The sequence below is a fragment of the Chanodichthys erythropterus genome, chromosome 14 (genome assembly GCF_024489055.1).
Source record: "Chanodichthys erythropterus isolate Z2021 chromosome 14, ASM2448905v1, whole genome shotgun sequence".
Taxonomy (NCBI): Eukaryota; Metazoa; Chordata; class Actinopteri; order Cypriniformes; family Xenocyprididae; genus Chanodichthys; species Chanodichthys erythropterus.
The window spans coordinates 33526726-33545339 of record NC_090234.1 but is presented as its reverse complement, the minus strand read 5'-3'; the positions used below and the strand labels follow the sequence as shown (position 1 = coordinate 33545339).

Sequence of the window (18614 nt, the reverse complement as noted above, 5' to 3'; positions counted from 1 at the left end):
TTACTTACTAACAGCAAAATAGCCCAATAAAGACAACTATGCCATTTCTTAAATATTAGTCTTAATGCAGTCACATGACTATTTGCAGCCAATATTTGTTAGTAGCATAAAATGAGACACTTCAACAACAAGTAGATCTCACTTTGCGCAAGAGCTGTGCCCTTGAGCGTATCTGCATTCTAAAAGGCCTTGAGTAACTCTGTTTCGCTGACGTCATGGAGTTATATTGTCACCACTGTCTCAATTCATACAGTTTGTCTACAGGTTGTTATTGAGTGCTGTCACACTAACATGTACATTCACCACTGCTCGCTTGCTCTCTCTCCCACAATCCCTCTGTTTGTTTTTCCCCTCATGGGCTTCAACATTTCCTCATTTGCTTCATCTGTGTCTGTCTCAGTATGTTTGGTGATGCCTCGCTTCCTCCTCGACCTTAATAGGGTCCGCTGGAATCTTTTCCTTCTCTTTTATTTGTACTCTTCCCCTTTTTTCTTTTTTTTTTTTTTTATTTCTTTCGCTCTCCCTCTCTCTCATTTGCTCGGTCTCTGATCGCCTGTGCATGTGGAGGTGAGAACAGGGGAAATGGAGATGTCACAGTACGCCTAAGGACTGTCAGCATGTGAAAGGCACATTCAACCATTTAGCCTTTAAAGAGCTGAGGCGTTTTGAAAATGTCAAAATATAAAAGCAGTGAGTTTTTGAAAGCTGTATGTGTGGGCTTAGTTTCAAAATTTTAGCCGGTGAAACAGCCGGCACACACATACATACACACGCTTATTATATTATGCACACACTTGTGCTCAGATGCTCTGCAGGCAGGGACACAAAGAGAATAATGGATGCGCTGGAGTGTTTCTGCTGTAAGTGTGTGGAAAAGTTTGAGGATTAGAGAAAAGCATCTCTTTCTTGTGTGATGCTCTGAGGATGGATGATCAGATGGCCTCTTAATATATAGCCTTATGGTTTGATTTCCATCCATCAGGGAAAAAAAAGATTGATACAAAGTGCCATTTATAAATAAAATAATTCGTAACCTATACTTATATGTACTTATTGTGTTCATATTGTATTGCAAAACACTTTTGCTGCTATTGAAGTTTAAGGGTGGGTTAAGGTGTAAGGGATGGGTCAACGGTGTAATTATAAAAGTAGCTACAGAAATTAGTTACAGATGTAATTACATGCATTGTATCAAATGATTCATTTAAATGTAAGTACGTAGTAGTTAAGGCCACCTTATATAAAGTGGGACTGTAAACACAAAGGCCAAATTCCCTTAATCATCTCTATCTTGTCTTAATGCGTGGTGAGGAGGAAAGATTGAGTGGCCAAAGACTCTGCAAGGATCACAGTTGAAGAATTGCAGAGATTAGTTGAGTCTTGGGGTCAGAAAGCCTAAAATAATATATCAAACAGCATCTGCATCACCACAAGTTGTTTGGGAGGGTTTCAAGAAAAATCCTCTGCTCTCATCCAAAAACAAACTCCAGCATATTCAGTTGTCAGACAAGACTGGAACTTCAAAAGGGACCTGGTCAGATGAAACTTTTAAAAAAAAAAATTGCTTTTGGGCAGCAAACCCAGCAGATGGTCTTGGTGCAAACAAGGAAAAAGTACCCCATCTCTATGGTTAAATAAACTGCTGAATCTTTAATGTTGTGGACATTTTTTGCTGGAGTACCTGGACATCTTGTTCAGATATATGGTATCATGGATTCTAGCAAATACCAACAGATAAAAAAAATCAAAACCTGCTTCTGCTAGAAATCTTATAATGGGCCGTGGCTGAATCTTCCATCAGGACAATGATCTAAAACAAACATCAAAATAAAAACAAAAAATGTGTCACTGAGCACAAAATGAAGCTTCTGCTATGGCCGTCCCAGTTTCCTGACCTGAACTTTATCAAAAAATGAGTGGAGTGAACTGAAGAGAAGAAGCACCAGCATGGAGCTGGAATCTAACGGATCTGGAGAGATTCTGCATGAAGGAATGGTCTCTGATCTCTTGTCAGGTGTTCTCATCAGGTATTATAGGTGAAGACTCAGATCTGTTATCTTGGGAAAGGGATGTTGCAATAATGGCTGCCAAAAATTGTGGCTAACATGAACTAGAAAAAAAAAAAAAACATTTATTTCATAATGAGATTTTCCCCCCACTTTCCATTGCTTTACTTCAATGATAGGTTAGAATGTTGTGAATTTTTTTGAATGAAAGATCAAAAGGATAAACAATGTAGATTCATTTTCAAAGCCCCCTTTAAACATATTTAACAAGGGTTCCAATAATTCTGGAGTTGACTTTATCTAAGTGAATTTACATAGCTAAACAAATGTGATCTGTTTCATTTCACCCCTTGAGGAGAACAATATCCTTTTGCTATTGTTGTAAATAAAACAGCGGGTCTTATTCACTAATTGTGCATTCACACATATGTTTGCAAATTTTTTTACGCAGATGTTCAAAGCCAGATGTTGTATAAAAAAAAGCCAATATTCACACACCTGTGAGCGCTCACATGCAATAACGAGATGTTTTTATGCCAACAAGTTGTCGTGTGTATAAAAAAAATAGTGAGAGCTAATTGTTCAAACAAGTCTTGTCCCCTAAAGCCAAATGTATAGTCATATGCTTAAACTGTATGCTTGTGCATGTTTTATGAAACACTTGTGGTTTTGTGTAGGACAAGGAAGAGCAGTGGATGACAAAACTGGTTCCAGGTGTGAACGATTTTGTGCTGCTGCAACCGCTCCAGTGGAATACGCAGTACGAGGTGGAAATCACCGCCCGCAACGTCAAAGGCCTGTCTGAACCCACCTTTGTGAAGTTCTCCATGCCTCAGAAACCTGATATCACAGGTACACGTACTTCCACAACACATGGAAAGTATTACTCATTTTCATATGACAAATTGAGTCCGATTACCTAAAGTACTTCATCACCCACTCACAACATCTATAGCTGAAATTATATGTCTCCTATTATAATTATATGCTCTGCTACAGTTCAGCACACTTGCCAGTCGCCCACGCTTGATGGAGCTCATGTATTTCAGAATCAGAATCAAACGTGCAGGGTAACGCACTGTAACAAATTCTGTGTCCTAATCAGGAGCGAATTGTCCCTTTCCATTTGGAAAAAGAGATGAGAAAGATATTATCGCTACAAAAAAATGTCTAAAAATGTCATTCACACCAAGAACGATCAATACAAAGATAACTATAGCAATAACTATATTAGCATCCACATCAACACATGTTATTGTTCTGTTTATTATGAGTGCTCACTGCAGTTATGTCATCTGCCACTTTAAATGCTCAAGCTCTTTAAAGCAGAATAGAATCTGATTGGCTATCAATGTTCTTATCGTTCGTCAGATGGAAAAAAATTGTTGTGAAAGTGATTCTTATGATATTCTTCTTCTGTGCCATTATCGTTATATAGATGTGGTGTGTACTCAATTCTTTTACATTTAGAATGATTTTTACAACTATATTTTTATTATTATTGTTAATAGTTATCATCCTTGGTGTGAACGGGCCCTACAGTAACTATCCGTCTGTCAGTACCTCCATATCACTGTGATTAGCTGACTGACCACGTCCTATATTTTGCAGTGATCTTTTTAAAGTCATGCTTCTATAAGAAGGCTTTTGGACAGATCTCTGGTTAAATGAAATCAGAAGCATTCAAGGATCAGTCTAAAGCTGTGGTAGCTGATGGGTGTCTCTGAATGGTGTAAGCATGAAGGGTAATTTGCTGGGTGAAAATAGTAAAATTGATAGCTAAATTGATAGAAGTGGTTTGCGTTCCCCATCAGTAATACAATAATACTTTTATAATGCCTTTTAAATGGAAAGCAATGTCTTTTGATTGATCTATTCTTAATACCACTGTGTTTATGTGGGCGGAATCTCAGGAAGGAGATATTTTTTTCGAAAAACATGCTAGAACTTTCCTCTGGTTTAAAATAACACTCAAATTATAGACACTTAATATACTGCAAACAGAAAAGCATGTGTTTTTTACACGTGATAGGAGAATTGGTTGGGAAATACATAGAAAACACCATTTCGATAGTGCTTTTTCTCTGGCCAAGGATTCATTTTAATGGTAATGGTGGTATGTTGGAAAAACTGTGTTGTCATACCATCGGCATATCCCATATGATATAAACATGGTTTTCAAGAGATACATATTAATATCCACATAACAAAGGCACACACACATTCTGTGCTGATACGCTTTAACTGTGTGATGCAGAAGTACAGTGACTTGACTTTTGATTTTTTGATTTTTGATTTTTTAGAAGAGCATTTGCAAATTTCCAAGTTAAATCTAGAATATCTATTTATTTTCAAAAACTATTTATGAATCACAATATGATCATGAAATTACCTGCAAAACATCATTTAAAGGGGTCATGAACTGAGAAATCAGCCTTTCCTTGAGCTTTTGATATATAAAAGGTCATTATACTGTAAGAATATCCTGTAAGTTTCAGAACTGAAAACTTCCTTGTTAGTCAAATAAAAGCTTTTATTGACACCAGGCCCATTGAACGACTGATCCTGGAATGTGTGAAACTCCGCCTCTGCAGAAGAAATCAACGCCTACTTCATCATTGCAACGTTAGCCCCGCCCACTGGCGTGTTATTGAGAAGAGCAATACAACAGGACATTACCTTTCAAAGGATCCTTATGCTAGGAATATGCTTATTTATTTTCAACAATGTGAATGTCTCAGTTGAGCTTTATTTATTTCTAATAGGTACATTTCCTGTGGATTCTTTGGTAAATCAGTCGCATTTCATAACCTTGAGAGCTGTAATAGTAAAAACGCACTAAAAGAGAGAGTAATACTTGGCTATTTCAAATGGAAAGATGTCAGCCAATCACAGCAGTGGGCGTTTACACTGAAGTCTCAAAGCAGACACGCCCCTTAAAACAGAGAGTTCAAATAAGAGGGCTAAAATCAGGGTAGGTTCATGATTTAGGTTAATCATCTAAATGATTTAATTTCAAGTTCTCTTTATACAGTAAGTTGTGGACTTGTTTTATTTTTAACTTCCTGGTACTGTCGATCCATGGAATTAGTCATTTTAGTTTGATGTCAATGTAATTGTTTTGGTTTGAGTATGTGAGGTCTCAGGCTCATACCTGCTCTAATAACAATGTTTGTTTTAATGAACCAAGCAAAATTACAGCTGTACGTGAGTGGATTTATATTAGGGGATGCAACTGACGAACACAAAAGAGTAGCTGCAAGCTATTTCATAAAGTTGTGGGGACATGTCCTCACATTGCCACCATAGCATGATTGATAGACAGATAGATGTTTCTCACAGTCAGCTGATAGGACAAAAGGACTGTCCCATAAAATGCCATGATATTGACAGATGATATTTAAATTGTGTCTGGACTTGTCCAATTATATGTGAAATATTCTGAGATGCAGTGTCAGTGCATGTATAGGTGTACATCTGAATGTGAGTGTGTGTGTGTTGACAGCACTGCTCCTCAGCAGCTTGAATTTACCTTGGTAATTTGATGTCATTTGTATATTCTCTCCCAACTCCTCATCCTTTCCTTTTTCTCTCCCTCTCCACCTGCCCCCCTTCATCCCCACTGGCCCATGCTCTTATTTATAATTCTATTGTGCTTCGTCTCACTGTTTCACTCTAAACAATCCTGTTCTCCAATTCCCACCTAATGAATTATGCAACACATTCTGGGCCACATCGCAAATCGCTGGGCTTTTTGTTTTGCAATGAACTGCCACTAAACTTCCTTTTCTGTGTGCATATAAACACCCCGCGATCCTTTCAATCAAACAAACCTTTACAACGGACACTGGTTTGGACTCGCTCCTCGCTCATATGTCAACATTTTTGTCACATTCACCCCTATTTATTTCCTGACCTGCGCCAAAATAATCTCATTTCCACTCCTGTAATCATCCTTTCTTTTAACCCAATGCTCTGGTGTGGTGAAAAAACTGCTTTTCATTCTCTTGCGTGTGTAACCATCCTGCGTCCTTTGCTGGCTCCACACACCTACCGTATGTCTTTCCCTCTTCCTTCCCGCTCCCTCTCCCCTCCATCTCATTGCAGATCAGTGTTGCGAGCCCCCTCCAACCGGACGTGGACATCCACATGTGCAGCCCATCCATACGGTGACCGTCTTCGGAGCTTCTCTGTCACTGTTGCTGTGCTTGTGTCTGTGTTGACATTATTCCATCTTCACTTTATCTGGAATGAGCCCAAGACTGAGCCAGGGACTTTTTTTTTTTACCCCCCACCAATAGCTTGCTAGCCATGCCGGTTCATTGCTCCTTATCAGACTCTGGTGGCATTCTTGTTATTGTCTGAGCCCATGCTTGTGAGCTGATCTCTCCTGTTTCACTATCCATTCCAAATCCGGCCTTGTATATGTAAGACTAAGGTCTTACATATTATTGACAAGAAAGGAAAAACTAAGCGGCTAATTTCCTCTCTACCTGTAACAGTAGCGATCAGACCTTTAGTTTTATGTTTAATTAGCTCCTTTTTGCTGGTGTTTACTAGAGGCACAGTATAAGCCACCAGCATGAGGGCTTTTCCATCTTCTGTGCATCCACAGGCTCTTTTGTTTTTGGTTTATTATGACTATGGGAAATGTCAGCAGTTGCATCGCTTGAGAGAATGCATTTAATGATGTTGCTGATACACGCACACAAAGATATAGAATGCAGCACTCATTAAATGGAGTCAAGTAGGATTTCAAATTGATATGACTTTTAAACACTGGTATCATAAATCAAACAGGCTGACTTTCTGTTGCCCGTAATGTGAGAAACATAAAACAAGGTTTCTCCCTCGCAGTGAGTCAAAATATAATGCACATTAATTTCCATTCTCTGGGTACACCTCTGGCAGAGACGTTGTCGTGACACTTTATTGTATATTCTCAGTATCGATGAGAAAGAACATTAGTAACTGGAATCGTGCGCAGTCTGTGAATATGAATATTTGTGTAGAATGTTGCTGTCATGAAGGAGTTATGCATATGAATACAGCGAATTAAGCTAACAGTCATTGTTCTATGTCATTGTATAGCTGAGGTCTACACTAATGTTCAAGAGTTTAGGTCGGCAGGATTTTTAAAATGTTTTTGAAAGTCACTCATGCTCGCCAAGGCATATATATGATAAAAATGCTGTAAAATATTATTACAATATATAAAAATATATTTAGGGCCCGAGCACAGATGGTGTTGAGGACCCTATTGTAATTTAAATTTATTTCTGTGATGGCAGAACTCCAGTCTTCGGTGTCACAGGACCTTCAGAAATCATTCTAATATGCTGATTTGCTGCTAGAGCATAATTTCTTATTATTATCATCAATATAGAAAACAGTTTTGTAGAAACCATGATACTTTTTTAGTTCAAAAGAACAGCCTTCATTTGAAATCAATTTTTTGTAACATGTAAAAGTCTTTACTGTCACTTTTGATCAATTTATTGCATCCTTGCTAAAATCATTTCTGAAATTCAAATCTGACCTCAAACTTTTGAATGGTAGTGTATGTTATCAAATAGCAAGAATGAACTTTCTTGACTGTGTATGCAGTATTGCAATCTTGATTTGACGAAGTGGCGTGCTGTAGTCAGAAGCTTATTTATTTTCTGTTATCTGAAGAGTGCATTTTGAAATCCATGAAATGTGAAGTCCATAACTATAGATATTCTGTGCTATTCTGATGCAACATGTTTGAAGAATCGATTTGAATTTATGTCAAAAGCAGTGTAGAAGTCTTCGTCGGAATTTCTCAAATAAACTTAGTTTACTCTGATACAATAACTACAGCCTCTGAGCTCAGATTCCTAACACTAATCGTGACTTATCCTTGTACCAGTGAACCACATTTTGTGTGCATAATTTGGTTTATTATAGGTAATTAAATACAAAAGAATTGGATTATCTGAATCCATATACTGCACAGTCAATGTCTCAAATTTAATATTGGCCAGTAAAACAATCAAGGAAAGATAAACATATTGAAAAGCCTTTGTCAATACTGAAGGGCTATTTTGCAGTAATGACAAAGTTCCTTACTTTTCACTGAAGCAATGAAAACAGATATCATAAGTGATCTTGAGTTTATAGAAGGTAATATGTCTGTCTCTAACCCTCTCTTGTCCACAAAGCAACATGTTCTCCAACCAATACGACCATATAGGTCGTTTGTCACTTCCCTGAAATACGACCCATAGGAGCGTTTGCTAAAATTGCGCCCCTTTCGACAACAGGACACTTTCATTTTAATGCATTGTTCCCTTTTATCTGTGTCATATTTCGGGTTTCGCGTAGCTCAAATGGTAGAGCATTGTAATAAAATTATGAAATCATGTGATCATGCGATCGTGGGTTCGATCCCAGGGAACACATAAGTGTGTATGTACTATAAATCACTATAAATGGGGGTGGGTGTAGTTGTTAATAAAAAATTTGTTTTGCTAAATGGAAATAGGAGAAATTGTGTAAAAAAGTCCACACGTTGCATTTAAATGAACACGCATTTTGATTGGTAATGACAGTCATACGTCATTTCATGACGACAGACGTAACACGACTCATTATTTTTACACCCGCTAGAGGGCGCATGACTTCAAAACGTAAATATAGGTCGTAATAAGGTGCTTGAAAAACGACCTATAGCGTCGGGGGGTTTTTTGGAGGACAGTCTCCCACAAAGCATCGTCCCAGTTAACAGTTTTTTTTATTGTTCTGTTTTTTTCTTTTGGAAAAAAAGGTAAAAATATGCCTTGCTGTTATGTGTTCACTGCATAGAATCATAACTAGGATCTCATAATGCTTTGCAGATGACATTTTTTATCATTGTAAATTGTAAAAAAGTTGAGAGGTTTTAATACCCTCACGGCATACCTGACCTAATTAAGACGATCTCAAATCAATGAAAGTCAGGTCAATGGAGGCCATTAATCTTGATCATCTCTATGTGCTGCCCTCCCCATTCTCTCATTACACGGCAATAGAACATTGCATTTCATTTATGGGTATGTCAAAAACCTCAATATTGTTCTCGTTAAAAGAAAGGGTCTGAAACTCAGTCCATTAAGGCCTTTATTTCCTAATGTGGCTTGACATCTTATAAGATTAGAATGGCTCTTTGTTGACTGTTCCAGCTGGGAAAGATTCTGGCAAATGAAAATGGACCCGTTGTTTTACTGCTGTCCATTACAGCTGATCACACCACCCATAAATAAGCTTCTTTTTTTTTCTCCTTTGTTTCTGGAAAAGAAATAAGCAAAGTCCATCCAGCTTGCCAGAGTATAGTCATTTATTCTAAAGCCAGGTATATGAAGTCATAAATCAGAAGGTATCAGACATTTCCTTGAACAACACAAGCAACAATGTGTCTCTTGTACAGGGAAAGAAAATACATTGCACAGATGGGGGCCTATACCCTCGAAAATGAAAATATTTTTAAAAAAATGTCTCCTTTTTTTGGATATAGCAAAAATAAATGGGATTTAATGTTATTTAGACCATTGACTTGCATTGTATGGACAAAAACATTTGAAACGTTCATCAAAATATCTTATTTTGTGTTCCACAGACGAAAGAAATTCAGTGGGTTGAAACTACATGAGGGTGGATAAATGATGACAGAATTTTCATTTTTGGGTGAACTTTGTGGGTGAAAATGGCAGCTATTTATGAAGTAAATGTGATTGTGCTCTCTGAGAACTGAGTCTATTGTAATATGTACTTTCAAAATTGTTGTGTTAAAAAGAAAAGAAAGTTTATTAATCAAATAGAACAACTATAAGCAGCAAAATTATTTCAGATCCTCCATTTGTATGTGAAATGTATAATTACATTCATTTGGAAACATGACCAACCAATGAAATGGTTACGATAATGTTAATTTTCCTATAATATACACTACAAGTGTCAGAGAATTCTATTAAAAGTATGGAAAAGTGACGTCTAATTGGTGCCACTTGACACCCATTTCATTCGTTCTGACCCATCAGTCCAACCTCATGCTGCGCAAAGACATCTTTGCCACTGATAATGGCTATCCTGACGGCAGTCGGTCTATTAATCGTTTAACGGCTAGAGGGTCCCTTCTGCTCGTCAAGCATAGCGTCTTAATGAGCGTCAGAGTCTTTAAACCATCATTATGGAGTCATGCTTGGCTTGTGTCCTCTGTGTAGGTAGTGCAGAGGTTGCTGGGCCAGCATAGGGTGAGGGGAGGAGGAAGAGTCTTAAAACTAGGGACCTTTTCCATAATGGCCAAAGCTTTAAATTACCTCAGGACTCCAGAAAGAAGCCATTCAGCCTGGAGATAAGAAAACTGTCTCATTTTATGGTGTGCTCTTTGGGTTTTATGGGTTGATTAGTAAAAAGGACCAAACTGTCACTGGTCAGCTCAATGTATCCACTTAATACAACCCGGAAAGCTATAAAAGTGGCATTTCATGTGTACTAGGAGAAGTATTTTGGCCATTTAGTAGCTTGGTAACAAAAAAACTGATGTTCTTTCATGGCACATCAATTGCATTTGGCAAATGTTTGCTTAGCTTTTCATGAGTTTAGCAAAACATTTGCTTGGCTATTCATGATTCAAGTGCATAATCTCACTGAATTTTACCTTAATATTAGGAACAGTTTTGACACAATTTCATAATTTAGACTTCTTCCTGACTCCATGTGACAATTAATATGAAATGCATTCACAACCCTATTTACTTTTGTAAATCATTGCATTGAGTCAAACCAAATATTCATTAAAAAAAAACAGGACAGGGCTTTATTTTATCCATCAGGAACTGATTAGATTATGAAAAAAAAAAAAGAAAAAAAAAAAAGTTTTCTACCAGAAGAGTTGGAAAAGTTGGGATTGACAAGATCAGCCAAGAAGGAACATCAAGTTATTACAGTAGTTAAGAATTAAAGATTATCAAAACAAGTGTTCTTTTTTTGTTTTTTGGAATAAAACACGCTGATGAAGTTTTAATTTCATCATACAATATTTCATTCATACAATATATATATATGTATATATAACAGATATTGTATGCATGTGTTATAGCAATTATATCATGCAATATTTTGATCATTAAGGGGATTGTAGTTATTTTTATCATATTGGCTCAATGCTACTGTTCAAAAAGACATTTTTTAAAAGAAATTCTTTCCATAAAAATGTTAATATAATAAGAAATGTTTATTGGGCAGCAAATTGGCTTATTAAAATGATTTCTGAGCGATCATGACACTGAAGACTGTGGTAATGGCAGCTGGCAAGGCAAAAAAAAAAATTTGGCCCAAAGTATTCATACTATTAGGATAATGACTGTCATAGCACATCAAATGTATTTGGCAAACATTTACTGAACTATGCATGATGTAAGGGGTGTCATTTCCATGGTATTTTACTATAATCTGAAGCCTCCTCATGACAGATTTACTCTGGTTTGACTGAAGTCTATTTTTAGACGCCTTCCATCTCCAGCTTTCAGCATTTATGGGTGTCGTAAGTGCAGAGGTAAGTGTTTGAATGATTAAGCAGTGTAGCTCAAAGGCTGAGGGATATACAGTACTACAACCTTGAAGAGAGTGCATTAACCGGGTCTCGATTACACCTATTGCCTGTACTTCACACTGGAAGTTTTTCCGTGTAAAAGTGTTCCCAAACTAGAAAACCGTGGATCTGTTTAAGCCCTACTTAGTCATGTATCCGCGTGACATAGCCATTAAGCCCCACACATGATTACAAGCTTCATTACCTTGTCAATCATCTGCTGGGAGCCCACCCACAGACCTCCCTTCAGAGTGAGGGTGCCGTCCAGACACAATCAATCGAGCTTGAGTTATTGCTTCTCATTGCGGAGTCTCAATCACCGTTCATACTTAATTAATTGAGTGCGTTGAACTCAGATGCGGATGGATCACGCCCATTTGTGGAACTTCAGGATAAGTGATATTAACGAGATGCTAAATTGAGCTTCTAATGATGTCATAAATCAACAACAAATCAGCTATAGGAGCTGGGACACATTTCTCAGGAAGAGCACGGCACAAGATGGTGAAAAACAGATGTGTTGGCCGATAAGCACAGTGGAGTTGGTCATGTGCTCCTTGCATCAGAAGTAAAACTGTACCAGGATCTTTGAGCGTAACTCATCCATGGAGAAAGTGATATGCAGTTGCGTGGTGTCATTTGAACAATGGTCAATAGATCATGATGGTCAAACGATTTCCTAACCTGAAGTTTTGAGGTCATGATCATAGATTTATTTAAGTATGGACGAAAACATTAACGGATCTTCCTATGTTTTTGTTTTTTGGTAACACTTTACAGTAAGGTCTCATTTGCTAACATTAGCTAATGCTTTAGCTAACATAAACAATATCTTTTTTTAATAATAAATATTTGTTAATGTTAGTAAAAATCAAATTGCTCATTGTTTGTTCATGTTAGTTCACAGTGCATCAACAAATACATCTCTTTCTAATATTAGTAAATATTGAAATTGCCTTTGACTAAGATCAATAAATGCTGTAAAAGTATTGCTCATTGTAAGTTCATGTTAACTTATGTTAACAGATGAAAATTTGGAAAGTGTTACCATTGTTTTTTGTTTTTTGTTTATTTTATGTTAAATTTAAATGTATCCCCAAATGGTAGAACCAAATCTACACTCTTGGTTGAGGTGGATGTGAATTAAAAAAAATAAAAATCGAACGAACAGCTACTGAATTGTTCAATGGTCTTTTCTGTTTAGTATGCCCTTCCTTCTCTCATCTATCATGTGTTGCTTTTCTCACTCTGATGCCTTGTCACTGTGTCCAGATCAAACCACAGACTTCTGGGATGCTTTTGCTAATGGCAATGCTACTTTCAACGGCGTGTGTGATTGATGTGTTTAGGGCAACAACATTGCCCACAATGGTCCTTCAAAATGGATGTTTCCCTCCGAATAGCTTCTCAGACAACCTCATTTCCTCATGCAAAGTCTTGACCATTTGAGTTTAGAAAATGGCATGAAATTGCATCAGCTTGAAGTTCTTAGAGCAAACTTAAACTACACGAGATAGCTATATTTATTGTGTTGTTGATAGAAGATTGCTGTTTTATTATATTATGTTTAATGAATGCTTTAATTGACTTTTCTTTAAATTGCTTACCTGGTTCTAATCATTTTAAATTCTAACAATCATATGTTTTCAGCAATGACAATTTATTTTATTATTTTATTTGTACACTATTTATCTCTGAACTTTTCTGTTATATCTTTTCTGGACTCCCTGTTGTTTGGTCAAAAATAACCATAGAATAATTTGATTATAATCCTTTTATGAATTCTAAATGCAGCATATACCTTATATATTTACTTGTCATGAATATATGAAGAATTTGGTTCCAAAACGCAATAAAAACTGAGTTTTCGCCAAAATCAGTATTGTAGCCTATCTGGTTGGTATTGAAAAGTCCTTTATTAATTTTGCGCAAAATGCGGTATCCGTCTTGTCATTCTGTAACGTTTTCTCTTTCCAAAACGCGACAAACGGCAGTCTCCTTTTTCTGCAGAATGCACTGTAAACATAAAAACAGCTTTTTAAAAAGCCGTTTTTATACCAATGTACTCGGCAAATGTGTTTATTTAACTGTGCGGTGGCACCAGATACTCTTTAATTGGTAATGACAAATAGTTTATAACATTAACAAGATGACCCGTTGAATTCATTTTGGGAGTGACGGCTGAATCTATTTTTAGTAAAATGTCTGTATATAAGATAAATATTGGCAAAGTTTAGACTCTGTCATATATGTAAATCAACTTACTTTGTTGTGTATTTTCAATTTGAAAAATAACTTTTGGTCCCACTTTATATTAAGTGGCCTTAACTACTATGTACTTACATCAAAAAATAAGTACAATGTACTTATTGGCTTCATATTGAATTGCAAAACACTTTTTTTGCTATTGAATTGGGATACGGGTAAGGTTAGGGAAAGCTTTGGTGGTAAGGGTAGGGGTAAGGGATGGGTCAACAGTGTAATTATAAATGTAATTACAGAAATTAATTACAGATGTAATTACATGCAGGTGTTTTAAAATATAAGTACAATGTAAAAACATGTATGTACACAATAAGTGCATTGTATCAAATTATTAATTTAAATGTAAGTACATAGTAGTTAAGGCCACTTAATATAAAGTGGGACCTAACTTTTATATTGATGGATTAATTGCATTTTGAAAAAAAAAATGTCATGGATTTATTGCATTCTGGGAAAAAATAATAAGTTTTTATAATAATATTTTTTAAAATCAAAATGTAGGTGGAATTTTTAATGTTTTTATAACCAAAAGATATTATGTGAAAGTCTGAAACAGAAAATAGTGTTTTTCATCTTGCCACTTTCTTGGTAAAGAAAATGCCTCAAATTAATCAAAATGGAGTTATTGGAACCAAACTCTTCGAATGGTCTCATAAAGGAGCGTATGTGTTGTCGAGGCCCATCATTGATTGTTATGTTTGCATCCTGTCTCAGCAGATTCGCTGTTCAGCGGCCTAGGCCTGGGCGCAGTGGTTGGGCTGGGGTTAGCTGGCCTGCTGCTGCTGCTCGTGCTAGTGGACGTCAGCTGCTTCTTCCTGCGCCAGTGCGGCCTGCTCATGTGCATCACCCGCAAGCTCTGCAGCAAAAAGACAGCCACAAGCGGCAAGAGCAAAGAGCTAGAGGAGGGCAAAGCTGCCTACCTGTGAGTATCCCTTTTGCATCAGTTATTTGCATTTGTATTCACATTTATTAGTTAAAAACAGGGATGGGTTGAATTTAATGTTAATGTTGAACTTACACAAAATTATACAAGTCGTCAAATAAGTAATGCTACATTTCTTTTCTTGGTTAAATTACCATTAACCGGTTAATAATGTTATTTTATCATTCTGTTTAATGTTTTAATTTGGCAGTCATCTAATCATGAATTCAAATAGCATGGCCTATGCAAATGTGACATTGACGCATCCATCATGAGTGATAGTCAAGTCATAGGTAAGTTGCAATAGCCAAGCGCTGGCATTAGCTTTTGGATCGCAGGAGTTTTTCTGAAGATGTGTCCCCAACCAGTAAAGCATTACATTTAAGTGAAAAGGAATGACAGGTAATATCCAGCATGGTGTGTTTTGAAACCAAACTAGAGAAAATTGCAGGTTAGTGTTGAACCGCTAATTTTTAGGAAATGGGGAAAAAAAACTGTATTTTTTAAATAACTAAACACCATGTTGTCAAAGTTAGTTTTGTGGCTTTGGTTACACTTTATTTCGATAGTCCACTTCAGACTCTTAAAACTATAAGTAACTTTGCAACTACATGTCAACTAACTAATAACTAGATTATCACTGTAGTAGACTGTTAGGTGTTAGGGTTCGGTTAGTAGAATAAGTTGACATGTAATTGTAATGTTTCTTAGAAGTTTGTTGGGAGAGCATCAAAATAACCAAAATCAAGTCACAGGTTACCAAGTTAATTGTAGCTGTGTGGGCGGTCAATTTTTCCTGTCGTTTAATACATTAGGCCAAAATCTTGTGTTATGAAAGATGAAGTTCTAAGCATAGGCTGTATTGGCTATGAATACCAGACTAAAACACTCTTCTCTGCTCCTCAAATACACAAAACATTAACTTTGCAAACAAGACGATCTCTGAAATGTGTGTGTGGCCTCAATTCACGATTGAGGTGGGTGGAGCTACTGTATGAGTTTTTGCTGACAATTTGAAGCAAAAGTTATGAAAACACTTTAGTTTTGGGAACAATTCTACCTATTAACTATAGTTGCTTATTAGCTTGCATATTACTAGGATATTGGCTGTTTATTAGTAAATATAAAGCACATATTAATGCCTTATTCTGCATAACCATGTTCTGCATCCCTTAATCCTACACAATACCTAAACTTAACAACTACCCTATTAACTATTAATAAGCAGTAGACCACACAAGCAGAACCATAGTGTTTATTGAGGCAGAGTTTATTAAGGCAAAAGTCCTAGTTAATAGTTAGTTAATAGTGAGAATTTGACCCTAAAGTGTTACCAAAGTTCTATAGTTATATAAATAATGTTATTAACCAGAATTTTTTTTCTAATCAAACATGTTACAGAAGGAATGCATGACCAGAAACATTAAAATACTGATTCTGCTCAGAACGAACCAAATTGTTATTTTTTTAAAGCTCTGGGTACTTGATGCATTGCTTCCTGTAACTTTAATTCCCATGTAAATATAAATGTACTATAAGTCTGAAAATGTCATATGCCATTGCATATTATATAAATATAAAGTTCAAAAAGGCAGCAAATAAAGTCTATCACTTCCACTCAACAGAGAGTTTCAGTCAGATATCAGTTAGAAAAAATAACTTGATGAGTTACTTTGCATAAAAAGTAATGATGTAACATTATCAGTTAGTTTTTATAACGAGTAATACTACATTGTAATGTGTTACTTTAAAAAATAATGTTAACTTTTAATACTTGATAATAGTAAAACATGCTGCAGTACAAAGTCCTCAAGTTGGCCTGTGACAGAACAACAGTAATACAGTAGCAGTAAAACAAATCTTTATTTGTGGAGCATGTACGTCAAAGGAGTATTTAGTGTACAGGCTTATCGGCTTGTTTACTGTGAATCACTCATTTGACTTACGCAATCTGTGATTTATTGTTTGTGAATTGTATGTTTATCCTCTTTTGATTGTTGCTTTTACGGTTCTTGACATCCTGAGTAGACTTTATCCTTTAGTTTACAGGGTGACTGATCTGTAGTTATGCACTGCTTTAGCAGTTGAAAAAACTCAAGTTCTGCCAGGTTTACTTGGCTAAAAGTTCAAAGAGATTAAGGCAATGATTGTCTTTAGCTATGATAACAAGCAGCCAGGCTTTGTAAGATCCTTTTCATGTTCTAGCACATGAACTATGGCATTCATCTGATATGCTCCCCATACCACCCCAAAGAAGAGCCACACAAGGGCTTAGAAATAATGCACAGATGCAACCGAGCCGCCACAGGGCCTAATGTTGGCTTTGTGGCCCAAGAGGGTTGCACAAATAACTCCCAGAAAACTTACATTTATAAACCTATTGGGTGATATTAAAGTCAACATAAAATGTACTTTTTACTTCCATAATGTGATGTAAAGTATTCTCGAGTGAAACAAGATAACTTATTGTTGATAAGTACAGTAGGTGTTGAAAAAGTTGGTGAGGTGAGCCAAACAGGAAGGCAGAAAAGTCGATAATTTTAATTAAAGATTGCAAAGACAGACTTTATTTTTCTTTGAAAAATATGTCATGCACTGATAACTTGTTCATAGTTAAAGGTTTAGTTCTAAAATGAAAATGATTTCAACATTTACTAACCTTAATTTCGTTCCAAACGTGTATGACTTTAGTTCCATGGATCATAAATGAAGATATTTTAGGTAACACTTTACAATAAGGTCTCATTTGTTAACATTAGTTAATTTCACATAAATGCTGTTCTTCTGAACTTTATATTGTGTCAAGGTTTCCACAAAAATATTAAGAGAAACTGCTGTTTTCAACATAATGTTTCTTAAGCATCAATGTGACACTGAAGACTGGAGAAATGGCTGCTGAAAACTAAATAAAATGTTTAAATATAATATACTAAAATAGAAAATAAATTAGATGTAATATATTTTACAATATTGCTGTATTTTTTATCAAAGAAATGCAGCCTTTATAAAAGCATTTTAAAAATCCTACCGACCTTAAACCTTTGAACAGAAGTTGTAGTTTGGGTGCATGGCTCAAACCTGAACCGAAGCCACCTTTTCAAGCATCTCATTGGTACATAAAGTTCATAAAACCAACCAACCAAACAAATCAAACTGTGGTGCCAAATAGACTCTGGTCTGCGAAAAGCACCCCAAGTCTCAATTTCAGACTCGGGAGAACCACAATGTCCAGTTGTTAATTGAAAATGTGTTTCTGACCACTCTGTCAAACTAACCACTGTGCACCTCTGTACCTTTCTTCTCTCCTGACAGGAAATTGCCACTGAAAGAGGAAAACGGCAAGGAGACTCTGAAACCCGACACAATCGAGATCAAAGTTCATGGTGACAACAGCCTACACATGACACAGGAGGACAGTAAAGCATAATGGAGGCCCTGCTATCCTCTAAAAAAAAAAAAAACACGCAAAGTGAGCCACCCAGAGACCAATAGCAAGCAAACTAATGAGAATACAAGCAAGAACACGCCAACCAATTGTAAGATCGTTTGTTAGAGACTCCTCGCCGGGGTATCAGAAGAGGCCACGCGATAACTGCTTTGTGAAACATTTTTCGGAGGTTGCCGCTCAACAGACAGGCTCCTGTTTATTTGTGCTTGTTCTCGCTTGTTTTGGGTTTTGTTTTTCAAGGCTTTGCTGTTGCTTTGAGTCTGATTCTTTGTTACTTGAAGAGGTTGAGTCTACACCGTAAGCTTCACATTTTCTCTTGCTCTCACATTCCCCCTTTCTTTGGAATCCGGCTGTTGCACTTTTCCAGTTTGGTTACGCAAA

General features: G+C 36.4%; 1 protein-coding gene across 1 annotated transcript in view; it reads left to right on the top strand.

Annotated features, from left to right (window-relative positions):
- Positions 1-18212, top strand: part of ncam2 (neural cell adhesion molecule 2) — a 128358-nt gene extending 110146 nt beyond the window's left edge. The window contains exons 16-18 of the mRNA XM_067410282.1: positions 2684-2858; positions 14578-14785; positions 18098-18212. Of these exons, the coding sequence (XP_067266383.1) occupies positions 2684-2858; positions 14578-14785; positions 18098-18212 (498 nt within the window). The remainder of the gene's footprint in view (positions 1-2683; positions 2859-14577; positions 14786-18097) is intronic.
- The last annotated feature ends 402 nt before the right edge of the window (positions 18213-18614 follow it).